The 16476-nt window shown below is 41.1% G+C and overlaps 2 protein-coding genes across 2 annotated transcripts in view; both read right to left on the bottom strand.

Annotated features, from left to right (window-relative positions):
* Window positions 1–1654, bottom strand: part of LOC121607111 (GDNF family receptor alpha-2-like) — a 44918-nt gene extending 43264 nt beyond the window's left edge. The window contains exon 1 of the mRNA XM_041937796.1: window positions 1026–1654. Coding sequence (XP_041793730.1) covers window positions 1026–1077 — 52 coding nt within the window. The 5' untranslated portion in view covers window positions 1078–1654. The remainder of the gene's footprint in view (window positions 1–1025) is intronic.
* A 3496-nt stretch (window positions 1655–5150) lies between these two features.
* Window positions 5151–12828, bottom strand: bco2l (beta-carotene 15, 15-dioxygenase 2, like). The gene is made up of 11 exons (XM_041937322.1): window positions 12695–12828; window positions 11790–12007; window positions 11236–11354; window positions 11016–11118; window positions 10799–10936; window positions 9085–9245; window positions 8500–8670; window positions 7736–7873; window positions 6824–7006; window positions 6533–6643; window positions 5151–5673 (listed from the first exon to the last, which is right to left on the bottom strand). The coding sequence occupies exons 1-11, from the start codon at window positions 12826–12828 to the stop codon at window positions 5557–5559; spliced, it is 1593 nt and encodes a 530-aa protein (XP_041793256.1). The 3' UTR covers window positions 5151–5556.
* Window positions 12829–16476: the final 3648 nt, after the last annotated feature.

Here is a 16476-nt window from a genome sequence, read left to right as displayed (position 1 = left end):
TGTTATGTCTCATTACTTTATATACAGAGATTTATTTATAATTACCTTTAGTCACATTAGTGAATTTAAAACCTCCAAAAAAAAAACTGCAGCTTTCAGTTTCCCATTAAATCTGATCAAAGGAAGACTTGATCATCGATGAATAACTAATTATCTCAAATCAAACGAGCACTTCAAAGATGTGAATCGCACTTAATTCACATCTGTGCAAGCATAAAATGACCTTAAAATGAGTAAACAGTGATCCACAGAGCAGAGACTCAGGTGTTGCAGCTTGACAGGAGCCAACATTCAAACGCACCTTCACGCCAAACCAAAGTACAGGCAGTTCTGGTGAAATGACAAGAGAGACCCCTTGTGGTGATGTTGGGCACTGAGCTCAGGGAAGAGGGGATACTGCATCAGAATCAGAGAGCAACGGGCGAGAAGAGAGTGTCATGAAGTTAACTGTAAAAAAAAATTTAATCCGAGGGATCATTTTAACTGAAGCACCAGCATGTGGACACTTATAATGACAGCGGAGCTGACGGTGATGAAAGTGATGATGATGATGATGATGATAATGATGCGGGTGATGATGATGATAAAGAAGATGATGTATTTTCTTCAACCAAACGCAAGTGTGTATCTGAAGAGACCTCAGAGATGTTCCATTTGCTGACTGAACGCTGGACTGTGCTGTTATTACAATAATGAGTTTTGTATCTGTGCTATGGAGGCTGTGGTTGTTTAATGGATCCATAATAAGTGATTCCCTCGCATAGATCAAGTTCGGTCTGCAGCTATGAGTTACAATTAAACATAATTTAATCAAAGCATCTGGCAACAGCATGAACGCCCATCAGCATTTTACTACACATAATAAAGAAAGCGGAATAACCTTGCGCGCTCGAACAACTCCCGCATGAGAAAAGTGGACACATACAAGAAGATGTTCCCTGACGATGATTACTGATGTCAGAATGCATCTCCATGGCTGTGAAAATTCGCAATTTGCACACAAATGCACGTTATTTACTTCTCACCTAAGAGCAGAAGAAAGCTGCAAACGCACATCCACACAGTGACAGACTTCATGGTGGACTCAGTGGCAACAGAGATGAGTTAAGGTCCAAAAAGACTAATATTTCCACCTTGTGAAAGGTTAATTCCCCTCTCCGGATCCTTGACCCAGGCGTAGGCTAACTGTAAAAAATCAATATCCTCATTAAAGACGCACCTCCGAAAAGAAAAATCCTCGAGTCCCAATTATAATCCGCGATTTTTTAAAGGGAATATTACACTAACCACGACGCAGGAAAATCCTCTGATATTGGAAAAAATAAAAAAAATCAAATGCCAATCAATCAATCAGTCAATCCATGAAAGCAGTTTCTCAGGGTCCGTCTGCGCTGCGTTCATACCGACAAACTACTGAGACTTGATCTCTCCGCATTATAAGGGCTCAGACTGCCCGCTCCAATTGCCCCTTGGAGACAATTTGTCCCTAAAACATCCCTTAAACTGGCGTAAAATGATCTGTCAGCTATGCCAATATCTCTAACGAGGTGGAGGAACTCATCTGAAAGTGCTACAAAACGCTGACTGGATTTTTTTTCCCACCACTGGCTCCCTCAAAAAGCTGCGCGCTCCTGTGGAGGGAGTGAACGCTTCTTTCGCACTGACTGCATGTGTGTCGAGGCATCCAGCACTTTATAAAGAGGAGTTCACGTGGGCCAGCAGAGGGCGCTGCCGGCGGGCGCTCTCATTGGAAAACCAATGAGCCTCGGTCACATCGAGGCCCAAATGTTACCCTATAGAAAAATCACCGCGATGCTGCTGTAATTTTCCTGCAGGGAGCTGGTGGAAGATGCACCTGTGCTGCTCAGCAGGGAAATTACACTGACCTCACTTGCCCTGCGAGATATTTCTTTGATCTCCCGGGATATTGCTATAGGATTTTCTGAAAGCTTATACATTTTGTGAAACCATTTCTGTGATTCATGTGTAATATCCTTCTACACGATTACTAACTCCTTCATTAGGGACTCTTTAGAGACTCGCTTAGTCTACAGCTGTAGGAGCAATGGGGCCACAGCTACAACACATCAAGGAAGGAAGTAGGAGGCAATAAGTATGTTGGCTACTTGCACTCTTCGCAAGAATATCCGGTCATCCAGCACATAGTGAATCTTTTATTCAAGCATTAAGCAAAGTCACAGGGCCAATTCATTCCAGGCTGACATCGCTGCTTCATTCGCACAACTCATACAGATTTGCAAACGATTTTTCAGGACAGGGTTCAAGGGTGGACGCAACAATGACGAGGAAAATGTCATCATTCATTTCAGCAATACCCCAACACTTCACACGAAATCTGTTTCCTCTGATTGAAAGAAAGATTCAGCACAATGCCTCATATTATATTTGTGCTCGGAGGAAATAAGCCCACAACCCACAGAATCTGCCATTCTCCAAAGTGGCTTCACATTAAACAAAATGACTTTGTTGTGCATCACCGCTTAAATAGTGCCTGGAATGTCATAAATCTTTACAAATCTTGAAAACAAAGTCTCTATTTAGAGGCTCTGACAGTGACAAACTGCAAGGCCACTGGCTCATAATGATGTTTGACTGTCAGCCCAGGCTTCCATCCAAGAGGGAAAAGAGCTCACCGTTATAATGGCAAAATCAGCCTCATTCTGCCTATATTGGCCCGGGCTTATTCGCTTTCCCTCCAGAGTTTGAAGTCTTTGTCATTATGAGGACTCTGAAAAACATCATCCACCACAATGAATGCATCCTGCAGTCGTGCTGCAATGACTGATGCAAGCTATTCTTCCACTGTTTTTGAGCAGAAATGCATTTTTCACAGTGTGGCAACTCTGCCTTTTGAGACGCTATTTTCAAAACCTCACCAATTTTCTTTCTTTTATTTTGTCTGATAACATAGAAGGTATTCAGTTAATCAAATCATTTCTCACAGAAGAGCAGTTGCATGAACCGTATGAAATGTACAGATGCTTGGGCTGTAGGCTCTGGAGGAAAAAGAAATTTCTAATAACACAAAAAGACGTGAAATCCAGAGAGAAACATTAGCTGCAAACACAGTGGATAAAACAGCTAAATTTGCATTGTGGATTCTTATTCAGGCATCACGTTATTTCCATCCGTGACAGTGCAATATGGATAAATCCTGTCCTCACATGTTTTTTTTTTCTTGAGCCAGGCTGTCAAGTCCATGGTGGGAGTTTATTCTTGTTGACATTGCACAATTTAACCCCTCTGTGGTTATTTAATTGCTCCATTCTGACTTCATAAAGCATCTGCAGTTTTTTTTTTCATGTGTACAATTAGAGGGAGCCAACAGAGAAACACACACACACACACACACACGGCTCTGTACTCATAAATGCTTTCATGAATAATCATTGCAGATGCACATAATCTGTGTCAGATAGCCGTGCTCCCACATGATCGCTCAAAACTGTGAAGATGGTGAATAACAAATCTGGATATAGAAGACATTGTTCCCACTGTTGAGGGATATCAGTCCCTACCTGTAAGTGTGTCTAATATGGTGAATATAGATGATATCATTATGAATTCATGGGGTTTAAAGTAATGATACAGATAACAGTCAAATTTAAGACTCTGCAATAACTTGTGCTTAGTGAGACAGCATGGGGTGGGGGCGGGGGTGTCAAGAGCGAGCTCATGATTACTCTCATGGGTCAAATAAGAGCTTAGACAGTCTGAAACTATCACCTTGAAAACAGGACAGACAAACTCGCATACAAATGTTGTGCACGCAAGTTTATTTATGTCACAGTGTGTATGTGTGCCTGTAGTTAGTGTTAGTGTGCCTGGCCATCGTTTAAACTTGACCCGGGTGAATCCAACACATTTAGCTAACTATCTAGAATAACACCTTGCGTGAACCTTTGATCCCCTGGTTTTAATGTCTCGTCCAATAACACTTTAAATTAAAAGGACGTTGGGCAGCACTGATAAGGGTTTGCGTTGCGTCACGCCTTTTCAAAAACAAAAATTTAGCCCGAGATTTATCTGAGGGCAAAGGTCGCTGTATCTCTCTCTGCCGCTCATGCTCATTGGAGAGAGTACTAATGAGCCAGAGCGTACAGTATATGCGCGCACACACACAGAGGTTAAGCATGACTGATTAGATTAGGAATTATGGGCTAATTAATGTGTATCTTGGGAGGCCGGTGCAGCATGCTTATTAGGAGACACAGCCTGAGTTGAGCAGAGAACATGACAAAAACATAAGTGCTGTTAATTCCCAGTATTAAATGAATTTAACCAGCACACTATAGCTCTATTCCCTCCTGTTTTATTCTGTTCAGTGTAATAAGAGAAGCTAAAGATGAAACCTCTGCCTGTGTGTACTGTACAGCCATAAATTATTGAAGTTTGGGGCTTGCTGTTGCAAAATAACTAAAACTCCTGTAACTGTAACTCTTGACTGAAAGATTTGAAATATTAAAAAAGGCAATATATATATATATATATATGGGTCATAATATTTAAAACCTTGCAGCTTTCACGCAGCCGTAGTGCCTGTGGCAGGTGCAGAGCCCGGAGCCGGCTCAGATCAATCCGTTCAAATCAATGTGAAGGGGAAAGCAGCCAATGAAATAAGCATCCGTGGAGTCAATTGTGGAGACGGCGGAGTGACAAGCGCAGCTGTAGGCTACTCCGCACTCCGGGTTCGGCCTGTGCGCTTTACTTCACACCGTTCGGTTCAGCTCAGTTTAATACAATGAAACTGCTGTTGTTTGCACACAAGGTCCTGCATGTCAGCGTTTATGTGTATGTCAACTTTGTTTTGGGCCATTTTGAGCGTATAAACGGCGCTGCGTTTGTGATGTGACCTCTGCTAGACTCTCTGGAGGCTATCGACCAGTTAGATCCATTTGTTTTCCAGGCGTTTCAGACGTTGTCCATTTCTATCACATTACTTTGACAGAAATTGAATTTCCTCTGATGCATTTTTATGTATCCTAAGTGCTGTTCTGTTCTCACTGGGAGTATACCGTTTCCAGCGGTGTGATGATACAAAAAGACTAAACAGAAAAAAAAGGGGAAATGGATTTTATTTTAATGCTTGTGTTGCCTTTCAGGTGTTATGTTTTTTTAAATACTTTCCACATAAATTATTAGCTGCTCCAAGAAAGCATCATCTGCGTGGTGGTGCTCTGGCCATTGTCTAAAAGCTGCTTCAAACATAATCTTTCAAGAGTACATAAGAAGACACAGAGTACAAACTCAATCAGTGTGCTGATACCCTGCTGGGCTTTCTGTCTTGTTAGTCTCCAAAAGATTGCCATCTTTCTGACTGTAATGGCAGCACAGAGTGAGGACATGCACCTATTCCTATCAAGGGGGCACAAACAAATAGCGTGAGTCTGCAGTTTTTTTCTTTTCTTCTTTCTTTTACAGCTCAGGAATTGTACAGGCAATGACATCGACAGAGATATTATCTTCTGTGGACATAGTGGCCAGTCGCTGGTTCAATTCCTGCAATTTGCCACAGAGCTGCTAACACTGGCACAGCTAGCCCATGTTGTTAAACACGCCGTGGGTCCCGTACGGGATATTGACAGGGACCTCAGCTCTGCCCAGCTCAGTGAAGGTCTTGGCATCCAGAACAAGTAGGAAAGTACTTCGTTCCTGGAAACAGAAACAGGGGAGATTACACACACACACACATATACATATACATATACATATATATATATATATATATATATATACACACCTTAGTATTACTAGATTCTTATATTCACTGTATTCACTGTATAAACACAACATGCCAGACTGAACTTCTAACTACAGTATATAGAACTGTACAGAGTAGTAGCAGGAAAAAAAATGAACATGTATTTTTGCTTCACTCTTCCTTTTTTTCATACATTGTGCAATATATGTTTTCCCTGATTTTTGTTAAGAACTTGTGAAAGTTGAGTTATGTGTTTTTTTTCTATCTGACCAAGAAAACTTAAAGAAATAGTTTGTCATATATATATACACACATATATATATATATATATATACATATATATATATATATGTGTGTGTGTGTGTGTGTAAACCATCCTTGCCATGAACAACTGAGCCTTTCCAGGATGCCCCTTTCATACCCAACCATGATACCTGATGATGATACCTGTTACCTGTTATCAACCATTCCACAACTTTCCCAGTGTTTTGCTGCTCCTGTCCCAGCTTGTTTGAAACATTTTGTTGTCATAAAATCATCATAATAATCATATATTTATAAAAACCAATGAAGCTGATGAGGTCAAACATTACATAGGTTGTCTTTGGACTGTTTTCCATTGAGTATATATCAAAAAGGATCAGCAAATGATAACATTATGCTTTTATTTATGTTCTACAATGCTACCCAGTTTTTTTGGAATGAGGGTTGTGATGTCAGTCAAAGCAGTGTTGTCGCTGGTGAAGTTAACAACACCTTCTTCTGTTTTCCTAGGCTGTTTTGTTTTTTTAAATATAGCTGTTAACTTACTTCTCTGGGTGTGATGATGACTGACAGGACCACTCCGTCATCTTCCTCAGTTGCTCTGGGCGAAGCAACAAAGACAGGCTCAGACGGGTACAAGCCGGGATAACGCCACACCTAGCCAGGGAAGATTACATAAACATCCCCCCTTTACTCGGAGCTGTTTCATGTCATAAAAAAACTCCCAGCCCGCTGCCCTCAGTGAGAGAAAATCAGCAGTAGAAATAACTTTGATGTGATAATACTCTGCCCAGTTGACAATGAGGTCTCCCTAAGTAGTCTTTGATTGATAGAGACCTTAAGCTCCTTGGTGTGGACATCCATCTTGAGCAGGGAGTCACTGAAGACGTGTCCAAAGCCGCAGGAGTAGAAGTAGCGGTAAGGTCGGCCATTGTACTCGTCGTAGTTGATCTGTGGGAACTCAAGGCCACCGTACTTCAGCAGCTCGTCGTCGTGGAGTTCCTCGTGGGTCATGTAGACCTGGAGGCCCGCAGGAGAAACTCACGATCAGTGCAACTTTTACATTTTAGCCAAGAAAATGTGCCCAGTTAATGCACCCAAACAGCCCTGATTTACTGAACACTGTTATGCTGTGAGAGCTACAATCAATACTGCATTATTCTCTAAAACAGGTAAATGGATACCAGCACAAGAGCCATTCATTTCAAATTTTAGCTAAGAATAAATCAATTTCTTTTAATTTAACTTCAAAAATATATGTACCTACAGCTGCAATTACAAACCCATATTTTTCTATTCGTCTTCGGTGACTGTGGTAGCCAGCAGCGCATTATTACAGCACTCTCACTGAGAACTAAAACTGAGGATAGTGTCATTCAGGTAGTCATGACAACTGAAACACCATTTAAAAAAAAAAAAAAAAAACATTTCAGCCTTATTCTGCCATAAGAAAATACTGAACAGTGGGTGAACAGTGGGTGTGTGTGTGGCAATTGTAAATGGCAACTGTACAGCCGCATGGTGGACTTATAACTGCTGTAAGTCATGAAATTACTATCTTGCAGAAAGTACCTTCAGTGTCTCATCATGCTGGATAATTGCACTGAGTGTGTGGGAGTGAATTGGCTGTATTCATCATGACTATAGGTCTCATTCTTTACTTGATTTCAGTAAAACCAGATCGAGGGCAATGCACAGCTAAACTACTCCATATACAGAATAGGTGTACCGCTCTAAGTTTAATCCTACCTCTCCTGGTTTTCTCGTCTCTGCCGTGGCTTTATAGTTATGCAGCGTGACAAGGTTTTGGTCCAAAGGAGTTTGTTCGTCCACAGTCAGGGGTAAGACGTATCTCCTTGGGAGGTTTCTGCACATCGCGTTGTAAAACTGACAAAAGAAATCAGACAGACATGAGAAACTAACTGAAAGGTGCAATGCAACCTCAGGAACAATCAGACCCAAACAGACAGAAAACACTGACACAAAGCCGTCTTCCTGCATGGCAGCAATATTGTTGAGAGATTTCGACATTGTTTTAATAATAATTACGTTTTTAGTAAAGAAACAAGCCTTTTGAAATAGCAGAGAATTCAAAAGCTTCTTGACTCAGAAACTGACCCATTTATGAGAGACTAGAGAAAATGAATAAGAGAATATCAGATGCAATTATGAGATAATAATTATCTTAAGAGAATATCAGATACAATTCAGCTCTCTCTGCCTAAGACAGTCTTTCCTAAGAGACACAGATATGACCTTGGGGTTTCATTGTCATATTATGTGGACATTGTTTAAAGTAAGTAAAAACTGGGTGAATTGATTGACAGTAATGTTAAGAACACAAAGCTGAAAAATGGTGGAAACAGAACCAACAGCAGATGAAATACACTTCTGCTGGAATAGTGTCGTGAAAGCCAGCATCTCAATCTGAGCTGCTGATGACAAATTAATGACAAATTATTATGCCAGGCATGTGCTTGCATATGATTCTGAGTCAAACTGTATGCATTTACCTTGTCCATCTCCTCTCCGGAGCCTCTGCGGAGGTTCTCCAGCGTGAAGTCTCCAATGACGTCACCATCGTCCCCACAGCACATGTCCATAACCAAGAACCCGTTGTCTTCAAATGCATTGATCTGATGCAGCGTGAACATGGGTGCTGCACAGTACTTCACGTCACTCACCTGGCGCAGCAGTCACAGCAACCAGTCAGGGAAATATTCACAAAATAACAGAGGGTTGTGAAGCTTTGACACAAACAAGGAGTTTCTGTGCCCGTTTTAACATCTGAGGAAAAGCTCCCTCGCTGCCACTGCTGTTATTGCGTTGCACCTTCACATTATGAAAGTTTGATATTATATGCTTAATGGGTGTGCTGTGTAATGAGATGAGAAAATTGAGAGTAACAATGTATGAGAAAAGGCTACACCATCAGAGTGTGACTTCATCAAAATAAATAAGGAAAAAGCTTCACCATGCGTGAAGAGATTAGCTTGCAGTTTTCCTTTTCGTTCCGACTGTTCAGCAAATGGGTGTGTGTTTCCCACTTCACACTCTGTGTGAAGTGAGTCTGCTGCTGTGCAGTAAACTGAACCCACCTTGCCAGTGTGCCTGTTGACCAAGTGGAAGATGGTGTCAGAGTGAGGGTCCCAGGTCATGATTTTATGAAAGCTCTTCCCCTGGATCCTGTATAGCATGAACTTCAGCAGGTCCAGCTTGATCGGCTGCTCAATGAACACAATGTAGTTCTCTGACATGACTGCACATGCAGGAGAAAAAAAAACATGTCTGAAGCAGCTTATGTAATTATATATCATAAATCCTATCTACAAGCTACTGTACTATAGACCTGCTATCTCATTGTGCGATAATAGAGTGATATGTCTCAAATATTTTCATAAGCATGCATAAAATAGTTTATACCAAATTATTGCAGGGCTGTGTGACCTGTCAACAGTGGTGATTTAGGTTTGAATCAAATTTGGATAAAAAAATGCTAATGTCTATATGCAAAAATGAAAATGAGTTTCTAAGTGGCCCCGTGTTGTTTGACTAGACAAGTAATAGAGGGTTTGCAAAAATGATGCTGTGGGACAGCTTTTCTGAGGTCATCTGCCTTTTTGCAGGAGGCCACAGCCGCTGCTACTTCACTTTCAGGCCGGCAGCTTGCAAAGTAAATCTTCCTGTAGCAACCTTTCCTGACACATGAGACAAAAATATTGTGGTAGCAGATAAACACATGGCATAGGGGCTGAAGGCCCCCTCATCTACTGCAACTGTTCTGACAGAAGTAATTATGCGGCGCCTTGTATAACCGAACAATGTTCCATCACTTGTGAGAATTCTTGGTGCCGGACAGTCTGACAGAGCATGGGTGGTCTGCCTGAAATATAGCCCGGGATATAATCAGGGAACTGGCGCAGTACGAAAACCAAATGGAGCAACACTGTTAGATCAGGCGTCGCAATGAAGTCGAGCTTGCATTGGCTGATTGGCATCAGCAAAATGCATCATTATCAGCGGCTTTTTCATCAACAGCTGACCACTAACATCCAGTCATATTCGTACAGATGTACTGTCTGGCCAATATAAACATTTTCACAGTTATTCTGCTGATATTTTAATGCCAGCGCTGTTGCAGCTCACTAATCCACCCCAACCTCCACATTATGTGCTAAGCCTTTGATTCTGTTGACTTTACTGAGAACTGATATTCATGTATTTGTTTATTAGGGGCATTAGTTCTCCCAGCAGGAACAAGGACTCCACTGGGAGAACTAATTTTTTTAAGCACTCCCTTAAAGGGCAGAGCATATTCCACTAAATCTAGCTGTATAACCGTTTGCTATAATGTTCTGTCTTTGTCATGTACAGGCATGTAAATGTAAAAACTGATTCACAAACAAAAAAACATCAAACACTAGAATGCAATTTATCTTAATCAAGTTAAGCCGGGGAAGAAAAAAGCAAAAAGTTGATGGTGTGCCTTTTTAACATATTTAGTATTTTTGCACAGAGTCTAAGAGAAAGTGTGTCCTTCTGTGCGCGAGACAGGAAGAGATAGTGAAAGCTGAAACAGAAAGACAAAGGAGCTGTGATTTACAAAAAGAGGCAGGATGAGACAAGAATTCAAATTAGTAATTAAGAGCAAGAAAAACCTGCAGTGCTCTCTTTCAGTGAGACTCGCCCTGTCAGTGCAGGCAAAAAACTAAATCTCCCTCGAATGTATTAATTCCAGGTCAGTATACATCCAGCATGCAGACTACTTAAAGAAGCTGGAGCCAGTTTGTTAAACTGTGGTGTGCATCTCACCAAAGCTGTGAAAATAGGAAGGCTTCCTGGCGTCAGCTGCACGGATGGAGCAGATCACCTCAGATCCACTCAGGTCTGCAGAGTCCGTCGCTGCCTTCTCGTCAGGAGGAGGCACACGGATGATGTTGTAGAAGAAACCTGAGCAGGCCCAAAAACAAGGATATTTACATAAACAGAGACACAGACATGCGGGAAGCAAGGAGGGAAGGAAGGTTACCGCTTCTGCCGTAGGAGTTGCCCATGTTGTACGTGGCCCCCGCACAGTCATAGTGTGGGTGAGCTGTCGCTGAGTTGACAGCAATGTATTTACTCCAGTCCACCTTAAAAGGACAGCATCATCATCTTTGTTGTCCCCATTATCAACAATCACTTATCTTCCTTGTCTTTTACCCTTTGACTGCTCATCAGCAATAGCATTCAAAAGAGACCTGACTCACCTTCTCCTTCGTCTCCAGGCTCTGTGGATCCACCCGCCTCATGTAGTTGGTTTCCGTGCTGACATAGTAGTCTCCCTTATACTTGACGAAGTTCACACTGGCGTTATCTGTGGCCTCTGCTCACACACGCAGATGTCGGAAACATATTGAACATCAGTGCAACTCACAGACATCATATGGAAACTATTTTTTCCACCACTTAGTTTTTCCAGAAGCTTCATCTCATGCTTCAGATTGATCTTTCCCTCACAGACAAGTACACACACACACACACACACAACAAAACATAACGTAACATCAGCTTTCAATAGGCTGCAGAAGCAATATGCAGCACGCATACAGTAAAGGACATGAGCGTTCAAGACAAAAATGTATACATTTTCTTTCTCTGACCATTTGTTTGAGTTTGCCTGTATAATCTGGCACAGCTGTCTTGTAACCTATATGCCCAGCTGATTAGAATAATTTAATAATGCATTTGGCACTGCTGATGCTACATTATGCTGCACTGAAGCAGATTACACGTGGGAATATGCAATATGTGAAGATGACACACATACTAGGAATCTGAAAGCGTGAAAAGAAGCGAGCAAAGATGTTCTTGCAGGGATCAGGCATGGCTAATGTCCCGAACTCTGACACCACGATGCGGTTCTTCTCCGAGTTGAGGACGTATGAGTCACTTCGCAGGAAGCGGCTGCTGTAGGTGACAGTGCCCTCACAGATGTGGAACCGGTGCATCAAAGCCATGCCGTCAAACCAGTGGGTGTATCTGAGAGAAAAAAGTGATTTCTCACCAGGGTATTTATGTAAAGACAAAGTAAAGAGAGCGACTTTACGACGGTGGATACACTGAGAAATACTCAGCGTTTGGGGAATCAGCTGCATTAATACATATTGACAGAGAAAAACTTCTGCATCCACAAGATGAGCAAAAATTTTGAATTTGTCATGCATGAAGGGAAAATAACCCCTTCCGTTGCTCAGTATGCGACAGCTTAAACTACATGTTTTGAATAGCACTGTCGCCTCTTCAGATGATTCACTGACTGTCTCCCAGGTGTATATCCTGAACACTCCTGTTACATTTATAGATACACAGGTACAGATCACAGGCCGTCTCAGAAATACAGTATACTGGATTCGGTCTGCTGACTCATATTGTTTCTCCCCTGTTGCTCTGCTGTTCCCTTTTGTGTTAGTGTACTATTATGGCTGTCATTTAAAAGGCCAGTCTGCGCTGTTTGACCATACAGACTGTTGTTATATTTGTTTGGCTGTTGTATAAAAAGACCTGTCAACCGATGTAGGAGTGATAGCAGGTTTCACTGCTGTTGTTGAAACATAAAAGACTGAAAGGGTCTATGCTGTACTTCCTGTTATTTAAATTTTTTTTTTTTAACTGTCATCCCAATAATGCTCATTTAATGTCAGTAATTTGTGCAAAGTTCACTAATACCTGTCTTTCCCAAATTCAAACTTCCCAGGACCGTTCCTCAGAAAACTCCCATTGATCCAGCTTGGAATAGTTCCCCTGATGGTGGTGGGGATCGGATCTGGGGTTTCCTCCACAGAGCGCACCAGAGGCGCCATGGTCTCCAGCCCACTGGCCTGTGGGCATCTCTCCCTGCTGGACACTGAGAGAGGAGAGGAGAGGAGAGGAGAGAAGGGGAGAGGAGAGGAGAGCAGGGTCACTGAAAGGCTGGTTTGTCATTAAAGCACACTGTAAAATCTTTAAGATATTTAGATACAATTATGATAGCAGCAGCTGAACTCTTGACTCCACAGCCACACACCTCTCTCTTTCACACGCACACACACACACACACACAGGTATATCACCACAGACGTGTGTGCACATTAGGTGCGGCGCTGTGAACCATTTATAGCTTTGAAACTTTGAACGAGTGTGAATGAGGAAGTGATGTAAGATCAGACAGAAAAGAAGCTGTTAGCGCAGAGCAGTGGATCAAGCTGTTGGAATGAGTCCTCCGTGCGGGCTCTCACTGTCAATATCAGCACAATCATCGACGAGAAAGGTCTTTAGCAGCTTCATCTAATCTAATTTTGAGACAGTTGTGCTATGAACAAGCAATATGTTGCAATTTCACACCTTCAACATATCCTTTTCTGGTTCTTAACACCTCTGCAGCTGTATTTTCAGCTATGAAGCCATAAAAGCGCTCCAGAAATGGTGTGGTAAGATCTCCCTTGTGACAGGAGGCACTGAACAGCTTGTGCTTGTGTGAGCTGATGGCCCTCAGGGGTCGTGCACTGTGAATGACACCTGCACTATCTCCCGTCTTATCCGTTATCCAATAACCAATTCCTGTTCATTACCTCATATCTCCACACATAATGGATATTGTAAAAAATGTATGAGAGTTAAAGCAAATCATCGCAGTTCAGTACTGAGCCCCATGCTGAGCTCGGGTTACAATATCAGTTTTTTTGGATATGTGAATGTTATTGCAACCAATCAGCAGAGCCAGAACTTTGCTCAATCCCGTGACACTAGTACGAGAGACAATGAAAACCAGAATGTGCAATAGACATAACCTGTAGGCTTTAACAATCTCTTTCAATGTTGACTTTGTCAGTTTTGATTATGATTACTGCAGCATTAAAAATTATGCCTGAATGTGTGTCATTTTTTAGGGGGGTATTTCATGTGGCTTCCTACTGCTGCATTCAAATTCCAGTCTCTTAAAAACAAAACAGCGACTCCGAGGAGCCGGGAACTGTTGTGGATAATAGCTTCAGGTATTGCTTTTTTTTATCTTTCGTTTTGGAATAATCAAAATTGCAACCGTCGTTTATTTGTAACAGCTATTACTTTAACGAACTGTTTTCCTCGCGGCACCGACAGTATGTCAGCGTACGAGTAACTGACCTTGCTTGAATTAGCTGTCATATTCCTGAACGTCTTTTTGATTTCTGTTCTTTTCGCTTTCACTGTGCAGGAACCTGTCAGCCAGTTTTCTTCTGTTAGTTAACAGCTGAGAAAGACTAAAAGCTGCTAATGAGACATTGTGCATATTCTATCACAGGCTCTGATTCGACAGGATTCAACTTGGAGCAGGAACAATAGAAAATACCAACATGTCCTATTGTTCCTGCAGCTCTAATTCTGAAACGCAACAAAATGGCTAAATTACATTATCTAAACGCGTGTTTCTGTGAGCATGTATGTTAGTGTGGAACTCTGCTGAAGGGTTTTTCCAGTGGATATTTTTTAGCCCTGATTTTAAAGGCTGTACATCAACATACAGCAGTGCCACAGACGTGCAAGCTACTTTTTACCCCACTACATTTATTTTAGTTACTAGTTACTTTGCAGATTTAGTCTCATTATGCAAAGTGTAATCAACAAATGAATTATGATGTAATGATTGAGATAAAACTTTATTGATTCCAGAGGGGAAATTCACAAGCTTCCCAGCAGATAAACCAGATTTACCAGCTTCAACATTAAAGTGATGAACATACTAATGAATCAAACATTATAATCTAATAATATGATATAAATTATTCTGATACATGCCTTTCTGCATAAGTAGTACTTTTACTTTTGGTACTTTAAATATATTTTGATTACAATACTTGTAAATTCATCACTGTTACTTGTAATAGAGTATTTGTGCAGTGTGGTATTGCAACTTTTACTTACTTTTACTTTTATTTTAATTAAAAATGAAATGTAAGTGTTAAAAATGTAAATGTGTCATCCCCAAACTAAATGATAAAACAGTATAACAACAGAAAGGTGCCCCTCTTTTAAAAATCATGACCAGTACCATCATATCATTATTGAATTTCAATAATTTATCCCAAATACAACAGATTTTTGCTTTGGCTTCACATTCATATTTTGAAATGAATCATGAATTAAATCAATTTGCTAGAAATTATTGAATCCACATCTGAGTCTCAGTTCATTCCTGGATTGTTTTGTGGATGAAGGTCTACTCACTCTTCTGCGGCCCTGTGGTCTTGGACATGGCTGGTCGTCCTGCCGATCTGACAAAAACAGAGAGGATTTATACAAGCGCTGAGGAAAACCTTTGAACCTTTGGTCCCCTGCCAAGTAAGGGAAGTAATCCCAGGTTCAGTGTTGACTATGTCATTAAACCTGGCATCATAATGCAGGCAGCTGCGCATTATGTGACATAATACATCAGTAAAGATTTCATAAGATAAGCAGAAAAAAAACTGCATTTGGTGTATTTTTCCTGCATTCTTTCTGGAAGAAAATACATGAATGGGCTGAATAATTATCACTGTCAAATATAAATCCTGCATTCTCTATATACTTTATATAATGGACATGCATACTGTCAGGAAGGTGGGGACTTAAGGGGAAACTAGGAGGGAAACTAAGAGGGGAACTAAGGGTTGAACCCAAATGCAGACAAACAAAGGGGATGTAGACTATGGATAAACAATAACACGCAACACAACGAGACAAGACTAGGGCAACACAAGGAACTCACTAACACACAGGGCAAGACTATGGACAATACAATAAAAGGGAAACACAATCAGGACATGAACACAGACAAACCAAGGGAGGCACTAGATTTAAATTAACAAATTTATTAATCACAACTAAGACACACCTATGGGAACTAACACAAACTCTAAGGGCTAGACACACAACAAAGGCTACATAGGGAAACACTGAGCAACTGAAAAAGCACTAACACAAAACCTGGCGGAACTACGACAAGAAACTCAATTACATAAACTGTGGGAAGACTATAGACATGACTAGGGATAAACTAAATAAAATAAAGAACAGAAAACGCTCCCGAAGGAGGAAAACACAAAAGCTATGAAATGCAACAGACAGAACTAGGTGAGAAAAACTATCAACTCAAAGTTCACTCTTGAAACGAAAAACGAAAACCAGGCAAAGACAAGACACAATGGGAAACTTAACAACAACAAACTCTTACATAAAACGTGGCATGACTATAGACTAAGACATTAGGAATACACAGTAGAACAGAGAAACGAACCTGAACAAAGACACTACAATGAACACTTACAAACTGAATGAGGCAAAATCAACAAGAGAACACTTAACAAAAACCGGCGTGCAAGGCACGGGTCATGACACATACACTGCAAACAACCAAAAAAGGACAACATAATCATGTATTTCCACTCATTAGTTACTTCTTTGCACTGCTCGTATTGTTTGAAATTCACAGAAGCACTTGACTTGTATACAGACAT

The sequence above is a fragment of the Chelmon rostratus genome, chromosome 5 (genome assembly GCF_017976325.1).
Source record: "Chelmon rostratus isolate fCheRos1 chromosome 5, fCheRos1.pri, whole genome shotgun sequence".
NCBI classification, from domain to species: domain Eukaryota; kingdom Metazoa; phylum Chordata; class Actinopteri; order Chaetodontiformes; family Chaetodontidae; genus Chelmon; species Chelmon rostratus.
This window is presented reverse-complemented; position numbering and strand designations above follow the sequence as displayed.

Excerpts from the sequence above, each read along its gene's own strand:
- bco2l (XM_041937322.1), bottom strand. The coding sequence starts at position 12,828 with ATGGCGCCTCTGGTGCGCTCTGTGGAGGAAACCCCAGATCCGATCCCC. Across the intron at positions 12,008-12,694 it reads TTTGAATTTGGGAAAGACAG|ATACACCCACTGGTTTGACG; the intron begins GTATTAGTGAAC and ends TTTTTCTCTCAG. Across the intron at positions 9,246-10,798 it reads TTCCTATTTTCACAGCTTTG|TCATGTCAGAGAACTACATT; the intron begins GTGAGATGCACA and ends CTGCATGTGCAG.